Raw genomic sequence first — 21,687 nt, forward strand, 5'->3', positions numbered from 1 at the left:
GAAAATTACACACATCACTAAAGACTTACACATTATATAATAAAATAAATATAAAAACCAAAAAAATATTGTGTTTTGGACACTTCAATGTCATAACAATTGAATGTGTATTTTCTATAATTGTCACTTTTAGCTCTATCTGTATTAGCAGAGCTTACAAATTTGCCATATCCATATCGAAATACCGTATCCATTTTGATGCAAGTTGTAAGGTCCCTCTCCGCACGTACTTTTTTAATATGATTTTTTTTTTCTCTATTAAGTCTGTTATAGGAGATTGGAATGAATATGAAGAATGTTTTAGGTTGTGAATGCCCTAACGAAATTGAGAGTAGTTGATTCATCCACGTTTAAATGCTTAGTGATTCGAGAACCAATAGACTATCTCAAGTGTTTAAACATTAAAATATCACTAACAATGATGCGAGGTATTTCCACCTGATAATGAGGGTGTCGATTTTGGTACCTCGATGATTAAGTTTTATGCTTTCAGATAGTTCATTATGCCTTATTAACGATGTTTATGATGTTTAATTTTATGCATGCCTAACGATGATTATTCTAGTATTTTAATCTTAATTAATAAATAAAGTTATGTTGATTATGTAATTTCTAATGATTAGAGGTGGGTAGAAATAAGAAAGGATTACTTAAATGAAAGATTCATGTTTTGATTTATGTAACTGTCTTGATACGTTATATACATATATGCATGTGATTTTCTTGTGCTACTGATGTGTGCAATGAGTGTGCAGGATATTTTAGCCGAGAAATCTAATGGAGAAATGAAACTGAACCCTATGTATCGATTGTGGAAAACCAGGGCTAAGTCTAACAAAAGATGCAAACCCCGATGTTCGTATTTTAATTGTATCGTGGATTTGGATTAATGTATCATGTTGTAATCAGTAAACGTTAATGCTTCGTAATAGTATTTTTATAGTGTCACTTGACACTTGTGAATTGTGTATGCATTCACAAGTGTGATAGTTAGAGGGAACTGAGCAACTTAAAGATTTAAACTGGATTCAGTTAGTTAACTTTTTGTTAATCAGTTAGTTTTGAGATTAATTACCCCTAATTAGGATTAGTGAGTTATCTACATTTTGAAGGTTGTTAGTAAATCCTAAAATATTCCTAGCTTTTGATAGATCTCTAATTAATCCTAAAAGCCTATAATCACTAAATCTAAATACATTAGGGGTATGGGTATGGGTTGGGGACATTTTCCACCCCCTTAGCCCCTTTGGTTGACTTTTATGATCACTCAAAAACCTCATTTTTTCTTTAGTGCGAAAATTGATTGTCCTATCATGAGTTGGATAACTTTAACTCCACCTTGAGGCCTACCTTATGTCTAGTTGAATTAGGAGTCTCTAGGGCTTTAGGCAAGTGGGTGGGAGTTATTGTTTTTGGGTAGGTGGTTGAGTTTTGGGGGGATCTTTTTAGAGGCATTTCTGAGAGGGTTTTGGGTTGTTACCCAGAGAGAAGTTTTGGGGAAGATTGAAGGCAAGGAAGGAAATGCTCATCTCAACTTGTTCATTTTACCATAACCTTATTGTGAAGGTAGGAGTTCTTCATCTCCTTTGATCATGTTGCTCATGTTGCTCATGCTTGGTTCATGCTTATGTTATTGTGGTTTTCATTAGAATGTTTGTATGTATGTTGGGTATGCTTGGGAGGGATTGAATCATGTTTTCTTGAATGGTTTCCCTTCAGGTTTTGCTTGATTTTTTGAAAGGATTTTGTGGGTTGTTTTGGCATTACTCACCCTTGGATAGGGAAGAAGTGCCCATACACAGGGGAAGGGCTTTAGTTGGACCCCAATAGTGTAGAGTCTCTTCTCATGACGAGAAGAGGGAAAGAGGGTAGGGTATTATGGGCCCCTACTTGTCATCACATACCATGTTTTGGAATTTTGAAAATTGAAGAAATGGAAGAATGAAAATCTTTGTAATATTGGCCTCGAAAGGGCATTTGTGGAAGAACGGAAGTTCTTGAATTTTTAGGCTCGAAAGGGCTATGTTGTGGTATAGTGATCGATGTCTCCTATTGGGAAAATCCACCTTCTCCCTAGTCTGGTTCAATATTGAACCTATTGTGCAAACAGGGATGGGGATGCATGCTTGATTTGCTCTTCATGAAATGCTCGATTTGTCTCTGGGTCAGTTTTTGTCTTCTCCATGATCACCGTGATGTATTGAAGAAATTGAGAAGGATCCTTGTTGAGGACCAAGCAGAGAATTCAAATTGTATTGAGATCCTATGTAAAAGAAAAATGTATTTAAATTTTGATGTAGTGGCAAGGATGTCGAGTTTTTTTACTAGTTCTTTCCCGACGGAGCCTTGAACCAGGTTGATTAATAGAAGAGAACAGATTTAGTAACACTCTTGTTTTCAAATCTTATGTTATTTCAGTTTTATGCATATGTGAAATGAAGAATAGGTAAAATGGTGATGTTTCAATTATGCAATTTTCAAGTCCAAGTTGCTAAGGAAGAAATTATGTTGGATCGAAATTTTCAAATTCGATTCGTGAATATTGGGAGATAAAACAAATAAATCTTGCATTGTTGATGAACTAAATTTTCAAACTCCCTTGTTAAACTAAGTAATTAGTAAAATCCATTTGGAAAGGATATACACACCTCTTGTTAAAATATAGATGCAAAAAAAAAATATATATATATATATATATATATACACATACTTTCAAAACAAAAAGAAAGAGAGAAAACAAAATCTTCAAACATCCATCTACAGGATGCTGGAGTTTGTATGAAGGAAAGAATTAATTCCCCCTTTGATGATAATAGAAAATCTTTAAAAGATTCTCTTAAATATGCTTTTTGAATAAACTAAATCAATTAACAATTGAATAAATAAAGATAAGACAATAACTAAATAGCATAAACCATAAAATAAATATTCTAAATATACTAATCTACCAACAAACCTTTATGCAATAACTATCCTATCCTATCAAAACCTTGACATTAACACCCACCCCATTAAAGACCCATGTGCTTCTTTCCACTTGCTTTTTACCCTTACCATGGCATTGAAAATAGAAAGGCGCCATCATGAGGTTGTTGATGCAGCATGTTTGTTGGGAAAGTTAAGTCAGCATTGGCAGGTAAGTTGCTTAGTTGCTTTTAAAGTATTTTGTTTTAATTCAAAACCTTCCTCCCCTTCCAAATAGGGCAACGTCTATACAGCCACAAAAATGCACTTCCATATGAAGGAGAGGACTTAGTTAATTTTTTTAAAAGTTAGAAAAAGCAATGTAAAGGAAGTGCATTTTCATGGCTGTATAGCTAAGGGCTCCAAATAGTACATAGGATGCATGGAGCAGAAGTCAAGGCAGTTTAAGATCACAAATTACCTTTTTGAACCTTGTCATAATAATGTGAAATGTCCCTTTTCTGATTTTGTATGATATTTCCAACCTTTAATCAGATCTTTAAGATCAAACAACTGATATCACAAAGATCCACCAAATTTCTTAAGAAACCCCAAATCGGGTATGTCGAAAATAGTGCCAAAAAGCTTCACAGCTTCACCTGTTATTAATAAATCTGAAAGTAGACATTTTTACAGAAATTTGAGCAGCATAACAGCCTATAAAATGTCATTTCCAGATCTATATAGCCTTTACAAAACAGCTCACAAATGTAGGACAAAAACTATGCTCATCGAGCTCCCGAAATTAACACAAAAATGCCCAGAAACACCACAAAAACACTAATAAACTATCTCAGAAGTTTAATCACGTCCCAATACATATATTCAGCTCTATTTTAACAGCTTAAAGTCTGAAATACAGCAGCAACCAAAACTGATATGAAATGCTCAACTGAAAACACCAAACTCATGCAAAAAACCACACCCAAAAACCCACAAATCTACACTGTTCAGCACAAAGGCAAACTCTGTATGAGCATGCACATGGAATGGCTTCAAACTCCCGTCCTTAGCCTTCCTGGAAACCTGCAAACTCCCGTTCTTGGGTCTCCCTGGAAACCTGCAAACTCCCGTTCTTGGGTCTCCTTCTCCACAGGTTTGGCAGCCTCTGAAGAATAACAAAGAATGAGCAAAAATCAAGTTCTGGAATGAGCCCAAAATGCCTCCAAACCCCTTAAAAGAGGGCATAATTGTAACTCACGTCCAAGAGAGGTTAATGAAACTTATTTTAATAATAATTTTCATTTATTAGTCCAACGGTTTCCAAAGATTAACCCCCTTTTTCCGAAACTTCACTTTCTTGGGCCTGCCTGCCTTAGCAAAGATTTTCTTTTTTTAATTATTTGAAAAGGGGACATGACAAGTCCTCCCCTCCCAATCATTGATTGTCCTCAAGCAATGGCTGAACAATAAACCAATCAATCCACCTGGATCCCAAATGTAGTCATGAACTATACTACTACCAATTAACACAGGCTCCTACAATATCCTCTGCAATATGACCAAGACGAATCCATAATCAAATTGACAATTATAGCTCAACCAAACTCCGAAATCACCACTACCACAATCAAAAACCCATGAGGCACAAACTCTTAGAACATCAGAACCCAAGTAAAGTGGACAAATCAAACTACCAACACAGTAAATACCATCAACGCATCCCACTGGCCTATATGGAATGTACAATCCAACTCTGCAACAATGGTGAACCCTCTCGAATGAAACTGTACCAAGTATGGAGAATCCACACACTGTACAACTCCTGCAGTCAACACAACTCTGCAAATCATCGGCCACTATCTCATAACCATAACTCCCATACACTGCTGATGGTGAAAAGACATTACAAGATAAAGAGTAAGAAATGGAATCCAAACCAAATTTGTCTGCCATCAACTCCTCAGCACAAGGATCAAATGCTAACTGATGTACATACCCTGCAATATAATGTTGATAAAAAAAACCAACCTCAGTCAACAGCTCACCATGAAGAAGTGATACAACCCACTGTGACTGATCACCAGCTAAGTCAAGAGATGTCATAGCCAAAGGAGTAGAATCAATAACAACACCTGCTAAAGCATCACTCCAAAACTCCTGCTCTAAGTCATGTATTATCAACCTGTCAATTGCAGGACCTATCACCATGTCATGCCCATCACAACTCTCATCCCGAGGCATCAAACTATCCCATAACTGATGATAAGCACTAGGAACCAAAGTACATCTCTGTATCATCATCTCATCAACATGGTCATCAAAGGTAGATAGATGAGCATACCTCACAGTGTAATGCCGATAGAATGCACCAATCTCAGTCAGTGGCTCAGACTGCAATCCAGATGTAACTAACTGCAATCGATCATTAACCAAGTTGGAACTGACTACTACCTCTGAAGACATTGCGAAGGGAGTAGTATTACTAGTAGGAACCATGCCAACTATCAGCTCACCAACGTCACACATGGTCTTTGATACAACATCTCTAGTCTTCGTGCCATTAGTACTAGAGGTCACCACCATGTTAGGTACACCACAAAAATCTGCTACAGCACCCAACTCAATTGAACCTGACTCTAGTGGGAATGAACCTGATATGCCAATGTTAGTATCAAGGATGGATGCATCCCCATCTCCACTGTCTCTAACAATCTCGGCCATGGACATCCTCGGATCACCAAACACCACAGCTTGTGACTGTATAGAATTAGGTAAAGACTGTAGTCGCTCTAACTCCATGGTCACCTTAGCCAAATGAAACTGTGACTCCTTGAGAGCCAACTGTGTACTCTCAAGAATCTCAGAAGTCACCTCAAGCTGCTCAGTAAGCTCACTCACCTCATCTTCCTTGGCCAACAATGCATCATATGCTGTACTGCCCCACTCCATAAGATAATCTCTGTCGGCTACCAACTGCATATAATTTTGTCTCAAAATCCGAATAGCCTCCCATAAAGAGTGGATCTCTGTCAAGGAAAGATAACTTCCTCCCTGCTCATCACTAGTAGGAGAACCTCATCCATAAACTGCTAACAACTGACGAGCAGCATCGAAATGTTGGCAAGTGATAGCAATGTCTTGGTCACTAACTCTCAACTGATTAGACACATGATGGCACTGGCTTGACTGTCTCCTACAAACCTCCTCTGATGCACTGTCTGAAGGAGTGTCCTCAAAGTTACTAGTCTCTAGAGTATTACCATCCATATCCTGTGAATCAAATCTAAAGCTCATATCAACATACGGAGTATCAAAAACATTAGCATTGCTGTCCAACTCCTCTGTACCCAAGGAAACTAAGTCTTCAAAACTGCCCACTGCATCCTCCTGGATGTCATCAATGCCAATATGATCCTGGGACTCATCTATACACACTGCCAAATATGAAATATCATCAACACATTCCAGCAAGTATGGTCGACTGGATATATGAACAAAGCCCAACATTGGTGTATAAAAACTAATACCAACATCAAACAAGATACTGGCACAAGAAAAGACAACACCGTGTAATCTGCTAATCAAATCCATGATAGCACCCAAACAAACACTGCTACCAAAAAGTGTTAAAGATCTCCAGTCAACTGAATCCCAAATGCCAATATAACAATCTCGAGTCCATATCCGTAAACTAGAATCAACTAGTAACTCAAGCAAACTCCTCACCTGAGTAATATGACCAATACCAACTAACTCCACATACCTGTCATGATGAGATAATGAAGTCACAATACTATCTTGGTTCACCTTCAGCTGGCTGGACAAATCATGTGAAGTACTACCAGCCTCAACCTCATGTGATGAAGCATCTAACTGTGCCTGGTACTCTTTCTTAGCAAAGTCATGAATGCTCAATGTCTGCTCATCTCTACCAGGTATCTCACCATCCTGCACAACAACATCCTCATAATCATCATCTGAACCCACTACACTGTAGTCACTGCCTGTTGTAACTATACCATCTTGAATACCTGTGGCATCACCCTTTGACGACCTGTAAACAATTGTCTCAATTTGAGTATCAAGTTGACTGTTACTATCAATCTGTGTGATATCCTTTCCCACCACCTCCTGTGGCAGAGTAGAATCTGAGACCTCTACCTGGCTATCAGCTAGTTTCTCAAACTCCTCATGCAAGTTCTTGGGAATTGTGTCATCTGTCCTGTGAGAAAATCTGTCAAATAGAAATCCAGTCAACTTATCCACCTTAGCTGGGTCAGATAACATGTCATTTATACGGTGGTGCTCAACCAACTGTTTAGACATGTCATGGCTTATTTTCATAAGTTTATCTCGAATGTCTAAATAACCATCCTTTCTACTATTTTGACTCTGGCTATCAATTGTCCAAGATTGTTCCCTCTGAGACTCTGTACTATACCTGTCCATTCTGGATAAAGTAGAGTGTAACCCCAATAGGATATAACTTCTTCAAGCACCAAGAACTAACATGCAAATGATTAGAAGTAGCATGCAACCATAGATTTGGACATGCAACTGATTAGAAGCAACATGCAACCACCAAATTATGACATGCAAGATCTGGGTAGTTGTCAAAACTGACATGCAAGATCTGGGTAGTTGTCAAAACTGACATGCAAACTTCTACAACCACCAAATTCACCAAGAACTAACATGCAAATGATTAGAAGTAGCATGAAACCATAGATTTGGACATGCAACTGATTAGAAGCAACATGCAACCACCAAATTATGACATGCAAGATCTGGGTAGTTGTCAAAACTGACATGCAAGATCTGGGTACTTGTCAAAACTGAAATGCAAACTTCTACAACCACCAAATTCACCAAGAACTAACATGAAAATGATTAGAAGTAGAATGTAACCATAAATTTTAACATGCATCTGATTAGAAGAAACATGCAACCATAAATTATGACATGCAAAATCTGGGTAGTTGTCAAAACTGACATGCAAGATCTGGGTAGTTGTCAAAACTGACCTGCAACTTCTACAAACCCTCAGGCTGGCAAGATCATGGCTCTGATACCACTGAAATGTCCCTTTTCTGATTTTGTATGATATTTCCAACCTTTAATCAGATCTTTAAGATCAAACAACTGATATCACAAAGATCCACCAAATTTCTTAAGAAACCTCAAATCGGGTATGTCGAAAATAGTGCCAAAAAGCTTCACAGCTTCACCTGTTATTAATAAATCTGAAAGTAGACATTTTTACAGAAATTTGAGCAGCATAACAGCCTATAAAATGTCATTTCCAGATCTATATAGCCTTTACAAAACAGCTCACAAATGTAGGACAAAAACTATGCTCATCGGGCTCCCGAAATTAACACAAAAATGCCCAGAAACACCACAAAAACACTAATAAACTATCTCAGAAGTTTAATCACGTCCCAATACATATATTCAGCTCTATTTTAACAGCTTAAAGTCTGAAATACAGCAGCAACCAAAACTGATATGAAATGCTCAACTGAAAACACCAAACTCATGCAAAAAACCACACCCAAAAACCCACAAATCTACACTGTTCAGCACAAAGGCAAACTCTGTATGAGCATGCACATGGAATGGCTTCAAACTCCCGTCCTTAGCCTTCCTGGAAACCTGCAAACTCCCGTTCTTGGGTCTCCTTCTCCACAGGTTTGGCAGCCTCTGAAGAATAACAAAGAATGAGCAAAAATCAAGTTCTAGAATGAGCCCAAAATGCCTCCAAACCCCTTAAAAGAGGGCATAACTGTAACTCACGTCCAAGAGAGGTTAATGAAACTTATTTTAATAATAATTTTCATTTATTAGTCCAACGGTTTCCAAAGATTAACCCCCTTTTTCCGAAACTTCACTTTCTTGGGCCTGCCTGCCTTAGCAAAGATTTTCTTTTTTTAATTATTTGAAAAGGGGACATGACATAATGGCTCACCTTTATTCTTCCCCAATGTCTGATTCACTGCCCCAAGAGATCTGTCATGCACAGGAAAAAGGGGATCACATCAGGTAAATAACGCGCTTCAAAAACTTCACCCTGTGTTTTGATTTGCCCAGCCATCATTGGTAATGACCTTGGGCCACGAGCTGTCCCCATTCCCCACTTGGTCAGCGCTTGGGAATACGCCCAAGTTGGGGAAGTGATATCCCACGTGGGCAGGGAAGTAAGTTAAGGGATAAGTTAGTAAGTTAGTGGAGTGGGATTGGGGTCGTTGGTAGTAAGTGTAGGTTTAAAAAAAAAGTGGTATAAATTAGTGTATTAAAAGTGCTTTTTTAAATTAATGATAGTATTTTTTTTTGAATTAAGTTAGTATTATAGTGTTTAGTTTAGGACTTGTTTCATTAAAGTTGTTTTACTTACTTAGTCTTAATTATTAGTAATTTAATTAATTTGTTTAAGTATTAGTATATTTTTAATTTTTAATTGTTTTTATTTATTTATTATAGTTAGTGTCAATGTAGATTAAGTTAGTGTTATAGTGTAGCGATTTTTACTTTAAATGTCAAATTAGTAGAAAAATGTTATTTTGTTTATCTAGAATTTGATTTTAATTAAATTTAGTTGTAATTTAGTGTTAGTTTCAATAAAGTGATAATTAGTGTATGTTAGTATTAGAAACTATTTTAGTGTTAGCTAAGGGTTATTTGGTATAGTTTATTGGGTTAATTAATGTTAGCTTTTTTTTTAGTGTTAGATTTTATTTGGAAATTAATTAGCTAAGCTAATTGTTCCATTATTTAGTTTAACTTAAGAACTATATGAGTATTGATTTATATTATTTTAATTATGGAGTAAGTATAAGGAGGATGAATTGATTTAGAATAATATAGAATTATCGTTTATGTTTTAATTAAATATATTGATTATTTAATATTAGCCTTGATTTGTAAGATGTTTCATATATTAAAATTTAATAAAGTTAATTTGTCTGAATGTTAGATGCTTTTAGTATTTAGCAAAGCTTTATGTGTTAAGAAAGTTATTATCATTATTGGTTAATATGTTGTCTAAAATAAGTTACCTGATATATTTTATCCGTCTTAAAAATAATTTAGATTTATTATGTTAAGTGATTATATTGTTATTAAATCAAAGGTTGGTATTATTATATCTTAAATTATTTTATATTAGTAAAGGTTGTAAAAATTAAGTTAGATTATTAGACTAAATTTTAAAGTGTTGAAGATATATCTTGATAGCTGTTTAGTATTGCGAGTTTAGGATAATTTGATTTCAAATTTGAGCAATAACAAAACAAAAGTCGAAATCAATTTAATAACAAAAGCCCAGATTTATCGATCTTTTCACACTCATTGATGATGAACTTATCTGGTGATGATAGGACATCATTAGGAGATCCTGTATCTGTTTCTCATTATTCTTATACTTTAACATGTGCAATTTAAACGTATCAAACCTAGTGGTGTAATAATCAAAAAAAAAAAATCACGTGTTTTTGCCACGAATTTCGGGCATGACACAAGTCTAGTTGTACAATCTAGGATTGCTTAAAAATTAGTCATCGATGTACAAATACAACAACACGCCTCTATGACCATATGAGTATTTTCAAAACAACCTCGCTCCTAAACATGAATCACATTGTGTGCACAGCAGTAGACAATAATTTTTAACTATTTAACTCTTTTTAACACTTTACAGAAACGGGCAGAGAGAGAATGCTAGAAAGTTAGAAACAAAGCAAAGCATATATAGTGAGCTAGTGAAACAAAATTTGGCTTTTCCCATACATCATATAAATTTTATGTAATTCCTGTTCTCATAAATCTCTGAAATGATAGATTAGGTATTAAGTTAGATTTTTATACCCAAAACTGAAGAAGTGCGGTAGGGGCGAAAATACAAAAAGAAAAATGCATAGTTTAGACAAATTACAAGCTCTATCACAAAAAGTTCCAAAATACCAAATACCTTTACCAAGGAAAATGAGACTCAAACGATCGAATCTTGATTTTGATTAAGCATAGTGGATAAATATTAAAAACAGGTTTGGTAAACATAAAAAAGTAGCTCCTGTCTGGAGTTGCATGGCTTGAATTTTGTGTAACTCCTTGTAAGAAAGGCTTCCTGCTATTGTTGTTAGCATAGTTACACCGCCCTAGGGTACAGGGACGACGGAACAGAGGGACAAGTTTCCGGGACGAGGGGCAGAGGGGACAATGGCGAGTGACTAGAGGGGTTGTATATACTATACATATGGTACTTAAAATGCTAGTTATGAAAAGATGTATTACAATATAAGATATAAAGATGTAAAAGAGTAAATACTTAAACATTGCATTGAATTGGAACATCGAACATAAATAGCCAAATCAATCAATAGTCAACACCGGGATGTCCAATCCTTGGCGGAGGTGGTAGAATCTGGTGGCACCGCTGGGGACGGAGACCAGGACGTGGGGCAAAGGTGGGGGAGGGGTGGACGTGTCCCCGTGTTACTATGGTTGTTAGGCAAATATCATACATCTTTAATACCAAGACCTATCAGTCTTAAATATCTCCCACCTATAGCTACTTGCAGTTTAAAAGGAGTTATATGGCATTCAATAGAGTATGTTTGACTTTTCAAGTTTTCGGCCTTCAAAACCAGGAGTTGCTTTGTATGGTTTGTGAACTAAATTTCTCTGGTTTTTCTATAACTTCATTTGCACGAAACAATATCCCTAACACAAAAAATTAACATTCAGTTAAATAGTATAATTGTTCTAACTTCGAAGTCTCTGAAAAAATGTTACATATATTCTTTTGAACTGAAACTGAAAAATATAGAAGAGGGGATGCAGCTACATTGCTCTTTTCAACATGTTTACCAGCTGTTAGATTTTAAGACCAGAGTAACGAGAATCGCGCTGAAATCGCGTGAACCACCGATTCAGCGATCAGATTCATGCACCCCGATTTTTTTGGAGTCGAAAATCGTGATCGGCGATTTCATCGAGTGAATCGCCTGAATTGCATGTATCAGCGATTCACTCAAAAAATCGCCTGAATTGCCATTAGAAATCGCCAAAAATCGGCTGGCAACAGCATGCATGTTTAGTTGGAAATAATAATAAAATACTTATGTTTTTTGCTTTCTTTTTTACCTTTCCTCTTTGTTATAACCCTAAAGGGCCTTCTAATTGTTAAGCATGACTAGAAGAGAGGAGAAGAGAAAAGAAGAACCATAGGTTATAAAATTAAAAAAAAAAAAAAAACGACGACAAATAAAAAATGTTTAGAATGCATAACGGATGATGCCCAAGGGAAGGGAAAGACATAAACAGGTAGTAAAAGTACTGTAAAACATCAGCGGTTCCCAGAATGTGGGATCAGAAGAAAATCACAAAAACACTGTGTTCCATATAGTTTTGTGTGGGTTTCAGAGTGCAATTTTTGTTTTGGCGACGGGAGCACTGCCCCTCGACCCCGCCCTGTATCGCGACAGGGAGCGCGCCCGGGGCGCTGCCCCAGGACCCCGCGAGGGCGCTGCCCCTCGACCCCGTTGGGGGCGTTGCCCCCTAGACCCCCAGTCGCTGCGGTTATCAGTCGTGGGAAGTCTCACCAGTTGATGAGACCTGAAGTTGTTGCAAGCATGGAGTGTCTGTGGTGGAGAGAACAATAGAGCAAGCCTTTCGAGAGGGGTGATATGCTTTGAAGCACTTCGAGTAGGTGTTGGATGTGAAGTTGTCTTATAAAAACTCTTTACCCCATGTGGTAAACACAAACTTCCATGTTTATATATGTTAAGTTTCAACTTCTATTTGATGATGTTATAGTGTGTTTAAGTTATATTCAATAAAGGGTGCATGAAATAAGTCTTAAATTGTTAAAATCTCTACATTTAAAGGGTTTTTTCAAATTTGCCGATTCATCGCCGATTCATCGCCGATTCACCCCCGATTCACGATTCGATTTGGCCGTGCCGATTCCAATTCTTGTTACTTTGTTTAAGACTATTTAAGTAATGAAAATTTGAAATTCGGGAAAATTTCAAATTCAGAAAAAATATGCTTACTAACCCATAAATCAAGAAAATCTTTACTTATTTTGTTACTCAAGTTTCTAGTATAAACTTTTCCCGTATCTTCTTTACAACTGAAACGGATAAAATTAGAAGACTAAAGATCCACTTAATGCATCGACGTGGATCCACATGAAATAAAATAACAGTTACAAAACTCACCTCGGAAAATTCTTCAGGAAAAACTAATCTCCCTATCCACCAGCCCACATCACTTGCCCTCAGTTTCTTCTCAAACAGAAGAGTTATTCTGGACTTCAAACTTTTAAAAGTAAAGTTCCACATGAACCTTCAAGGACTTCACCATAGGGAATGTAGGACAACTAAGAGAACCAAACAACTAAAATATCAAAGCAAAGAAGCAACATACACCCTTACCATGCAAACTTAATGTCATTTACAATTAAAACCAAAGAAATAAATTAAGCAGAAAATTTATATACACTAAAATTCTCTATTTTAAAAAAGACAGAAAAAACAATATAAAGGTGCTGTCTATTTTCAGACATACTTTACATGTATGGAAATTGTAAAAGGATACTCTTCAGTTATCAACTGAAGTTATCAACTGAAGTTCCTAATCAATACTCATTAAGCTAATATCATGGAAGTAACTGAGTTCTACCCCTCCCCTCACCTAGGGGTGTGCAAAACATATTTGTGTATTTATATATTTTGATAAGTTGGAGTCTGTATTTGGGCTTGGATTACATGATCTGGGTAAGAAATGAAATTTCTGTTGCTGCTGGGAATACGTGCCCTGTTCAGAAGAACCTGGAAGACTCCCAACTCTAAAACAGAAGATTTTTTATTGCAGGTTTGAATAGCATGCTTTGAAGCTGAAGATCCTATTGGAATATTCAAGGATGTCATTGCTAGAAACTTCAATGCCAAATCTTTATAGGTATCTTCCCCTGAATTTACATCTTCACATTTATGATTTTCTAAAGAACCAATCATTGCAGACTGTAAACATGGTTTGGTTGTAACATTTGTTTAGCCTTCTACCATGGAAGACATCCTATGAACTGCTTCCTTTCTACTGTATCCAGATTCATTCCCACCTTCTCCCACTTTAGGAAAACCCGTTCTTTTGCCAGTGTACTCAACAAAATTGAATTTTAATTTTTAAATGATAGTCCTTTTCTTTCAGGAATACCATCATTCTCATTATTAAATCTGGAAGCTAGAATATTTTCCCTGATAATTATCTCTGTCCTATCAATGTTATTTGACTTGTTCATTTCATGCATTTCTCCAGCCCACCCAGCTGACAACATAGGAATATGATGCCATCTCTTGGCACTAGTTATAAGAAATTTGCATTCCCACTTTGTCATTCAAAGTTCTTGTAGATAAATTCTGTGTGTCTCTGAGATGAAATAAGGTATGAAACAAGCTGCTGAATATGAATCGATACCTAGTACCCAGACTATCATGAAGCTTTGCGAATGTTTGTAACATTTCCAGTCTAACAAATATCAAAAAATATAATAACTTCTACTGTCAGTAATTTTTTTTTTTTAAATGAACTTACAGGCATTCCAAACTTACAGCATATTTCAAGATGAGATCCAGACGGCTAAATACAAAATGATAACAATTAACGAAATATATCTATTATTTAAATATTTTCTTTTTGTTGGAATTTTTTACTACAATGTGGAAGTATTTTGAGTACACAAGTAATCACTTTTCCAACAATTTGCTACGAACAGTCGTTTCTCAGTATGATCTACATTAAGCCAGTAATTCAACTCACTCACTATACCTAAAGCAAAAATTAACAAAACAAGAAAAATAAGTACTGAACAGCTTTAAAAAGAAGCTTAGTCATGTGGAAGTATCTCCACTCACCAGTACTCCAGTTATCACTTTTCAGGCTGTTTTCCATGGAAAGGAATTTCTCTATGTGATCTGAATTAAGCTGTTAATGCATAAGAAAATACAATAGTTAATGAGCTTAATGTATTATAAACACTAAGTGAACAAAACTTATATAAAACAAAATTAGAATTAGTAAATAACTTAACAAAATAGATTCTTACGTCAACTAAGAGCTTGTACAATGTGAGCAAAACTTTGTAGGAGAGAAGTACGCCTTTACTCTGATTACATTATTTGAATCCAACCATTGTATAGTTTTTCATCCAAGAAACTGAAAACTTACTCAAAATGGAAAATTCAACTTCTTGATCAAGACCAAAGTGTCACCACTCTTGTCCTCCTTGGAAGTTGAAATAACAGCTAAGGCCAAACTTAATTCCAAACTGAAAAAGTTTGGAGTAAATTAATTTTGGTGCCACTGTGTATCAAAGTCATTACTTGTAGTCTAAATTACCAGATTCTCTCCAGCAACCCTCAAAGTCTGGTTCTCTGTACAAAGTCTGGTCCTTGTCAAATTCTCCCCAAATTCTCTTCCAGACTACAAATTTGCTGCAGATGCTGTCAGAGGAAACCAGGCAGAGTTTGCAGTGCATTTTAAAGAATTTGCTGCCCAGCAGCCGAACCTGGGCTGAATTTGGCCTGAAGACATTTTTTTAGACTTTTTAAAGTTTTTTCTTTTCTCCTAATTTGGTCAATTTGATCCTGCCAACCCTAAAGTGACCACTAAAAAGACCAAAAAAGATGGTCTATATGTCAATTATACATTTGTGAATGGAAATGAACACTTGCCTACAGAGGAAATCCAAATTGACAATAGGTGACATCCAAATTGACAATTATAGAGGAATTTCTTTAAAAAAACGTGATATTGAACCTAGGGCTTAAAATTTGAATCTTAACTTCTAATCTAGCCTGGTTCGAAATCCTCTAACCAATACAAAATAAAAATTCAGATAATTGCACTTATCTTTTGACAATTTCTTTCATTCTCAAACTATCCCTTGATATGGAAATATGTTCAATGCATGTGACCAAGCAAGTGTATAATGTTGAATGTATGACTAAATGATGCAATTAATATCCTATTGAACTGAAACATAGATATGGTAGTGTATTTTGCTATGATGCTTTACTATTAGCATAGTAATGTATGGACTTATTTGTTGTTGCATATATACACACACATACATATGTTTAAAAACATATGTTTTTGTACAGATGAACCCAAAACGAATCCGAACCCAACCCAAAAAAAGTGTGGACAAATTTTGAACCTGAATCTGGAACCTGCATCCATACCGGAATCCAAACCGGCAACTTAGCTTGTAGTCTCTAACAAATTGAAAAATTGAAGCTCATTTATATAATCTATGTTGAAAAGCTTGGGTCACTAAGAGTCATTCCAGCTTGAACTGCATGATTCAAATGTCACCTCAGAAAATTCTACTCCAGATAGCCTCAAAATTACAAAATACAACATAAAACAATACAGGAAAAATATTTTTTTCCAGAAATCTTCATAGAAGTAACCAAGACTACACCTTTTGGATGACCTAGGATGTTCTTCTAATACACTATGACCTTCTCACTCATGTCAGTGCATAATCACAAAGTCAAGGACCATAATCACAGATGTTTTCTTTGACTTTAATCTGCTCGACCCTTGCACTTGAGTGTGACTGGAAAATCCAGAAATTGCATAGTTCAACATTTTGAAGTTACATCCAATCCGGAAGACAAAGAATGACTGGTATGTCACAAAATTGTAGACATTAGATTGAATGCCAAACAAAATAGACTATTTTATTATGCAAACTTCCAATTTCTATCAAATTATCAATGATCACCATGTTTACAAATTACAATATAGCTTTTATAAAGCTATCTAGCTGACAGCCACCAAAACTTTTTGTTTACTTCTCATTTATGAATTCCAGAGCCTTGCAGTTTGACAAAACATGTTCTTCGTTAACAGGAAGAAAAAGATGTCCATTCACATTTTCCGCATTTTGAACAGCAGGTATGCTATAGCTCTGCTCATCCGATCTTTGTTCACTTGGCTGGCTATGGAATCCCATCATTGGCATGCTTCCTGGTTGACATATCAAGCCTTGGAAACCCTGCTGCTTTAAATATATATCAAGAGGTAAATTTGCATCCTGTAGAAGCCTCAACATGCTCATCTGACCAACTCCACCTGATAATTCATCCTCCCGTGCCGGATGACAATTTAGATCAATTTGGGTTTTGCTAACAACAAACTCTTCCTCATTAGTTTTATTGCCTTTGTAAGAACTTTGTAAGTTCATACATGTGGGCAGTGTCGCTCCATTCAGTGGAAATTTATCGACAATGGTGCTTTGATCTCCTTGTCTGGAACCATTCTCCAACAGCTGGTTCATCCATTGCCCTTTTGATGCAGGGTCCACATCTACCTCTTCCTTCAATGGAACTTGCCTCTTCTTAGCATTCTCTGCTTCTCGTTCAGATTGACGTTTTTTACGGCGCATCATTAATGTCTTAAAGCGACGCTTAACAGTCATACAAACATTGCACGTACAGGTGGGCTTGTGTTTAGGCCCTTTTCCACTCGGAGGCTGGATACAAACAATACATGTACAACCCGGTCGATGTCGAGGGTGTTTGGTAGTCTGAGCAATCACAGGAGGTTCGCTTCCATTTTCATCAAGAACGACAGCATTGGCAAGTGTGTGGAGCCCAGAAGAACTTTTTCCCTTTAACGCATCTCCACAATTTTGTTTTTTGGAGGCTGTGCGTGATAGTGAAAACAGCAGTTAAAACAATACTCTATGATATCATAGAATCAATGTAGAATCATTACTAAACTGATTCCTTTATATTAAGAGTGGCAGCTTCAAGATTGTTTACTCAAAATTAACTTTGTCATGCAGACTAAGTCTAAATTTTGTGAAGCTTCAGAAAACACACCTATATTGCGGCTGAGAAGATCTTCAAAATCCCCAGAGCTTATTTCTTGAGGTGCTGAACACGAAGCTCTACACAAATACATGTTACAAACTCCATTAATTGTCTTCGTGAATGTCATGAAGCTATATTAACAAATAGCCCAAAAAGATTGTTTGTTCAATTTTTCAAGGATCTTATCTGATGGGAATTGTTGACCTACTTGGCCTAGTATGATTGATTACAAAACCAAGCTGTTACACTCCCAAGAAATGAGTAATATAATTTCTCAAAAATAAAAACCGACCTATTGGGGTCCCATGAATTGTCAGAACATGCCCAACGTCTTGGCAAATTGACATCTAAAGGCAGTCTGCGCCAGCTGCCACATGTATCGCACTGAGCCCATTGATCCTGTTCTCTGATAGATAAAATATACTTCACTCAGATTGAAAATACTTAGGATATAAGAAGCTATAAAGGCAAGCAGCAACATTATTAGTTTGATGCAGAATGAACTACAACATTCATCAAACTCAGCTAAAAGATTATGGTGTAGCAATTATCTAAGTTCAATTCATAACAGTTAAACGACACAGACACATCAGCTCTGTAGTAAATCTGAATTCAAAACAATCTCTCTCATAAGTATGTACGTACATATACATGCATTAGTATCGATATATAAATGAAGGGCAGAAATGCAATAAAAAAGAGTTAAAAGAAAAACTGCATTCAAAGTGGCTCACCCTGATGGACTGACCATGAAAAATGTCCTTTTGCACAACACTGGAGGCTCCTGCATGAAAATGAAATCAAGTAAAAAAGAAGTAAAATTTGTCTAGAAATGAATACCTCATCCAGATACAAAGATCACATTCCATTATTACTCTGGCTAGCAATGTAAATAACAAAAATGGCATGGAATGTTTCAAAAGAAATGTTTCTGTTCACAATTGTTAAAAGTAATTTTGTTGTCAAAGCAACTATATAAATTCAAATGCTTGCCAAAACTTTGTACATCTGCAAAAACCTTTCACAAAAACCACTTCAGTGTCTAATTACCAATTAAGATGTTCACTAGATTTGGCAATTGAGGTTTACACAAGAAATTTCAATGAGACCAGCATCACATATTTATTTCATCAATTACATTGAACCCATATAGATACGTAGCATTTGAAAGATCCTCCAAAAAATTTACTTGGAGTTTTTGTACTTCTGCTCATCATAAAGGAAAATACATTTTCAGTTTCATATAGATATTGCATACAATATTTCCCAAAATGAAAGGAAAAAAAAAGGTCATACAAAGTTAAAACAGCTAATATCCAACTCTCTATTGAATAAGGATGCTCATATGCTGAACAATGTAGACAAATTGTGTGATCAAAATGAGACAACCTTAAGGTTCCTTCTAATTGTGGACTTGACTCAATTTTATGATATGGTATGTTGGTTATCACAAAGGGACTTAACCAATTCATTCAATGGATATCAACTTGACTCTAACTCTAACCACTACTTCCAGCCAAACAACTTACAAAGGAAAGGGTTTAGAAATTCTAACTCTAAGAATGTAATACAATGTTGATGATGGGGTGAGCCTCTAACCAATCCTTGCTTCACCGTGTCAACTAGGCATAGGAGGGTGCTATCTTCTATGGATGCGGGCATAGTTCAAAATATTGTTATCAGCACCGAGGACAAAAAAAGAGGTATCAGGAAATATTGGAGATAAGTCGAGAACTTCTTAGGAAAATATTGGGAACCTAAAATATATTTTTTCCAGACAAAAATCTATATTTTTAATCCTAATGGAACCTTCTTTCTCCTCTTTGCCCTTTCTCTCCTTTCCAAATCCATTTTTCCAATCAAAAAAAGGTTTTCCTGGGCCATCCCTGCCTATAACAGGCCTGCTGGTGATAAGTTTGCTATTTATAATGATAAAACAAAGAAATATAGCCAATATTTTACCAATTTCTCTGTGATACTTCGAAACTTCTCTGCAATGACTTATCCAAGATAAGTTGACATTAATTCTTGAGAGCCAAAAATATCTTGATAAGTAGACTTATCATAGATACTAAATGAACATCACCAATAGAAGTTGAACACTTGCAATTTAGGCCAAGATTAACATAACACAATTACTTACAATCAACAAGTACCAAATGGTATGGACAGTAGCTCTACCATTAATCGTCATTCAACAGTATCTTACATTCATCTACTTCTACGTTTACTTAGCATGACATAAAATCAAACCTAAGTGAGGAATTGAAGAAACAATGCAACACTTCAAAGCAACATTATGTAATCCACCATGAAGACCAACAATGAATCTTCAATTACTTTAAAAGCATTATGGGAACAATTTCATCCAAATCTCCTCTTCTACTCTACCTCTACTACTCACTAATCTCATCTCTAATGAATCTGAAATCTTGCCCCTTACAATGACAAGGCCTTGGTCTTTTGTAGGTGTTCAATAACAATGAAGGGCCAAGATCAATTCAAGACCAAGGGCAAAGATTTACCCATTGTAAAAAAATCTATAATTAGGGCCAAGATTTACCCATTTAAAAAATTACAATGCTTTTGAGAGCCAATGAGAAAATTGTACACTTGGCATAATATAATTGAATGTGCTTGGACTCGTGTAACTAGAATTTTTCTGATTGGTAAAAGATAAGCCTTCGAGTATGATGGCATATTCCCAAATTGCTTCATCTTCTCAAAAAAAATCCATATTTGCTCTTGGAAATTCTCTCGTTACCATGATTGAGCTTGATTGTATTTATATACTTGAATCTTGAACTTCTTGAAATAGTGAAGTTTCTTTCATGTAGTTAGATCCTTCAAAATGAAATTGCATTTCCGAAGAAAATTCAAGTTGATGATGATTTATCTGATTTTTATTTCTCCTTATTCTTTGTTTTCTTGAATTCCATCTTGATCTTTACTTGAATTTGCACTTTGATTTGAACCTCCTCATTTGAACCTTGAGCCTAACTTCACCACCACCTTTCACTCTCTCCTTGCTTTAAGTCTTGAATTCGAGCTTGTAGCATCCATTTTGTTGGTGTGGTGATTGAGGATTTGCATACCATCCATGTTCTGATCTTCCAAGTTGCTTCAATGAGTGAATCGTGATAAGAAGGCAATCTTAAATTTTTTATGAAATTGCATCAAAGTTCCACTTTCTTCTACATCAAAACAAAAGGACATTTGATCATGAGTTCCTTGAAGTTCAAGACCAGATTTCTCTATCTTCTGGTGATTCCCAATTTTGATTTTATTAATAAAAATAGTTTTAATTTTGCAACTCGGTATGAATTCACTTGAGATCTGGAAAAAAGTGAATTTTCAATGAGTAGCATGCCCAGATTTCACTCTTCTTCACCCTCCTTATCTCTAATTTTGGAAAAAGTCTGGCTTTGAAGTTTAAAAATTGATGTCCTTTGATGTTCAAGTTGTTGACAAAGGATATAATTGCTGCCTTAACAAGATAATTTATCTCCTACTCAATGTAACCTGCTGTCTTAGGAAGATAAAGTCACTGCCAACTCTAGGAGAATATTTCACTCTTCTTCCCCTTCTTTATGTGGAAAATTCTGGCTTCGATGTGGAAAAATGATGTCCTTTAATGTTTCAAATTGTTGAAAAAGGGTGTAATTGTTGCCTCAACAAGATAATTTATCTCCTCCTCAATGTAACCTGCCGTCTAAGAAGATAAAGTCACTGCCAACTCTAGGAGAAAATCACTGCTAATAAAGGAAGGAGTCTGCTGCCTTAAGTGCAGAGGTAAATTTGCTCTGTTTCATGCTAATTTGCTGCTTCCTTTGTGATCTTCTCCTTCTTCATGAAATTCGTTGTTTATAAGGAAATATTTTACTGACTTGGTTGA

The 21,687-nt window shown here is 35.9% G+C and overlaps 1 protein-coding gene across 3 annotated transcripts in view; it reads right to left on the reverse strand.

Moving 5' to 3' along the window:
* Positions 1-16,629: 16,629 nt before the first annotated feature.
* LOC149555004 (B3 domain-containing protein Os07g0679700-like) overlaps positions 16,630-21,687 on the reverse strand; it is a 93,287-nt gene continuing 88,229 nt past the window's right edge. For all 3 annotated transcript variants that reach the window (XM_089829034.1, XM_089829033.1, XM_089829032.1), the window contains exons 9-12: positions 18,527-18,576; positions 18,085-18,198; positions 17,802-17,869; positions 16,630-17,622 (exon numbers count right to left, since the gene is read on the reverse strand). In XM_089829034.1, the coding sequence (XP_089685160.1) occupies positions 16,766-17,622; positions 17,802-17,869; positions 18,085-18,198; positions 18,527-18,576 (1,089 nt within the window). In that variant the 3' untranslated portion in view covers positions 16,630-16,765. The remainder of the gene's footprint in view (positions 17,623-17,801; positions 17,870-18,084; positions 18,199-18,526; positions 18,577-21,687) is intronic.

This window comes from Cupressus sempervirens, chromosome 5, assembly GCF_028749045.1.
Source record: "Cupressus sempervirens isolate cs-2001-9-10 chromosome 5, ASM2874904v1, whole genome shotgun sequence".
Lineage (NCBI taxonomy): Eukaryota > Viridiplantae > Streptophyta > Pinopsida > Cupressales > Cupressaceae > Cupressus > Cupressus sempervirens.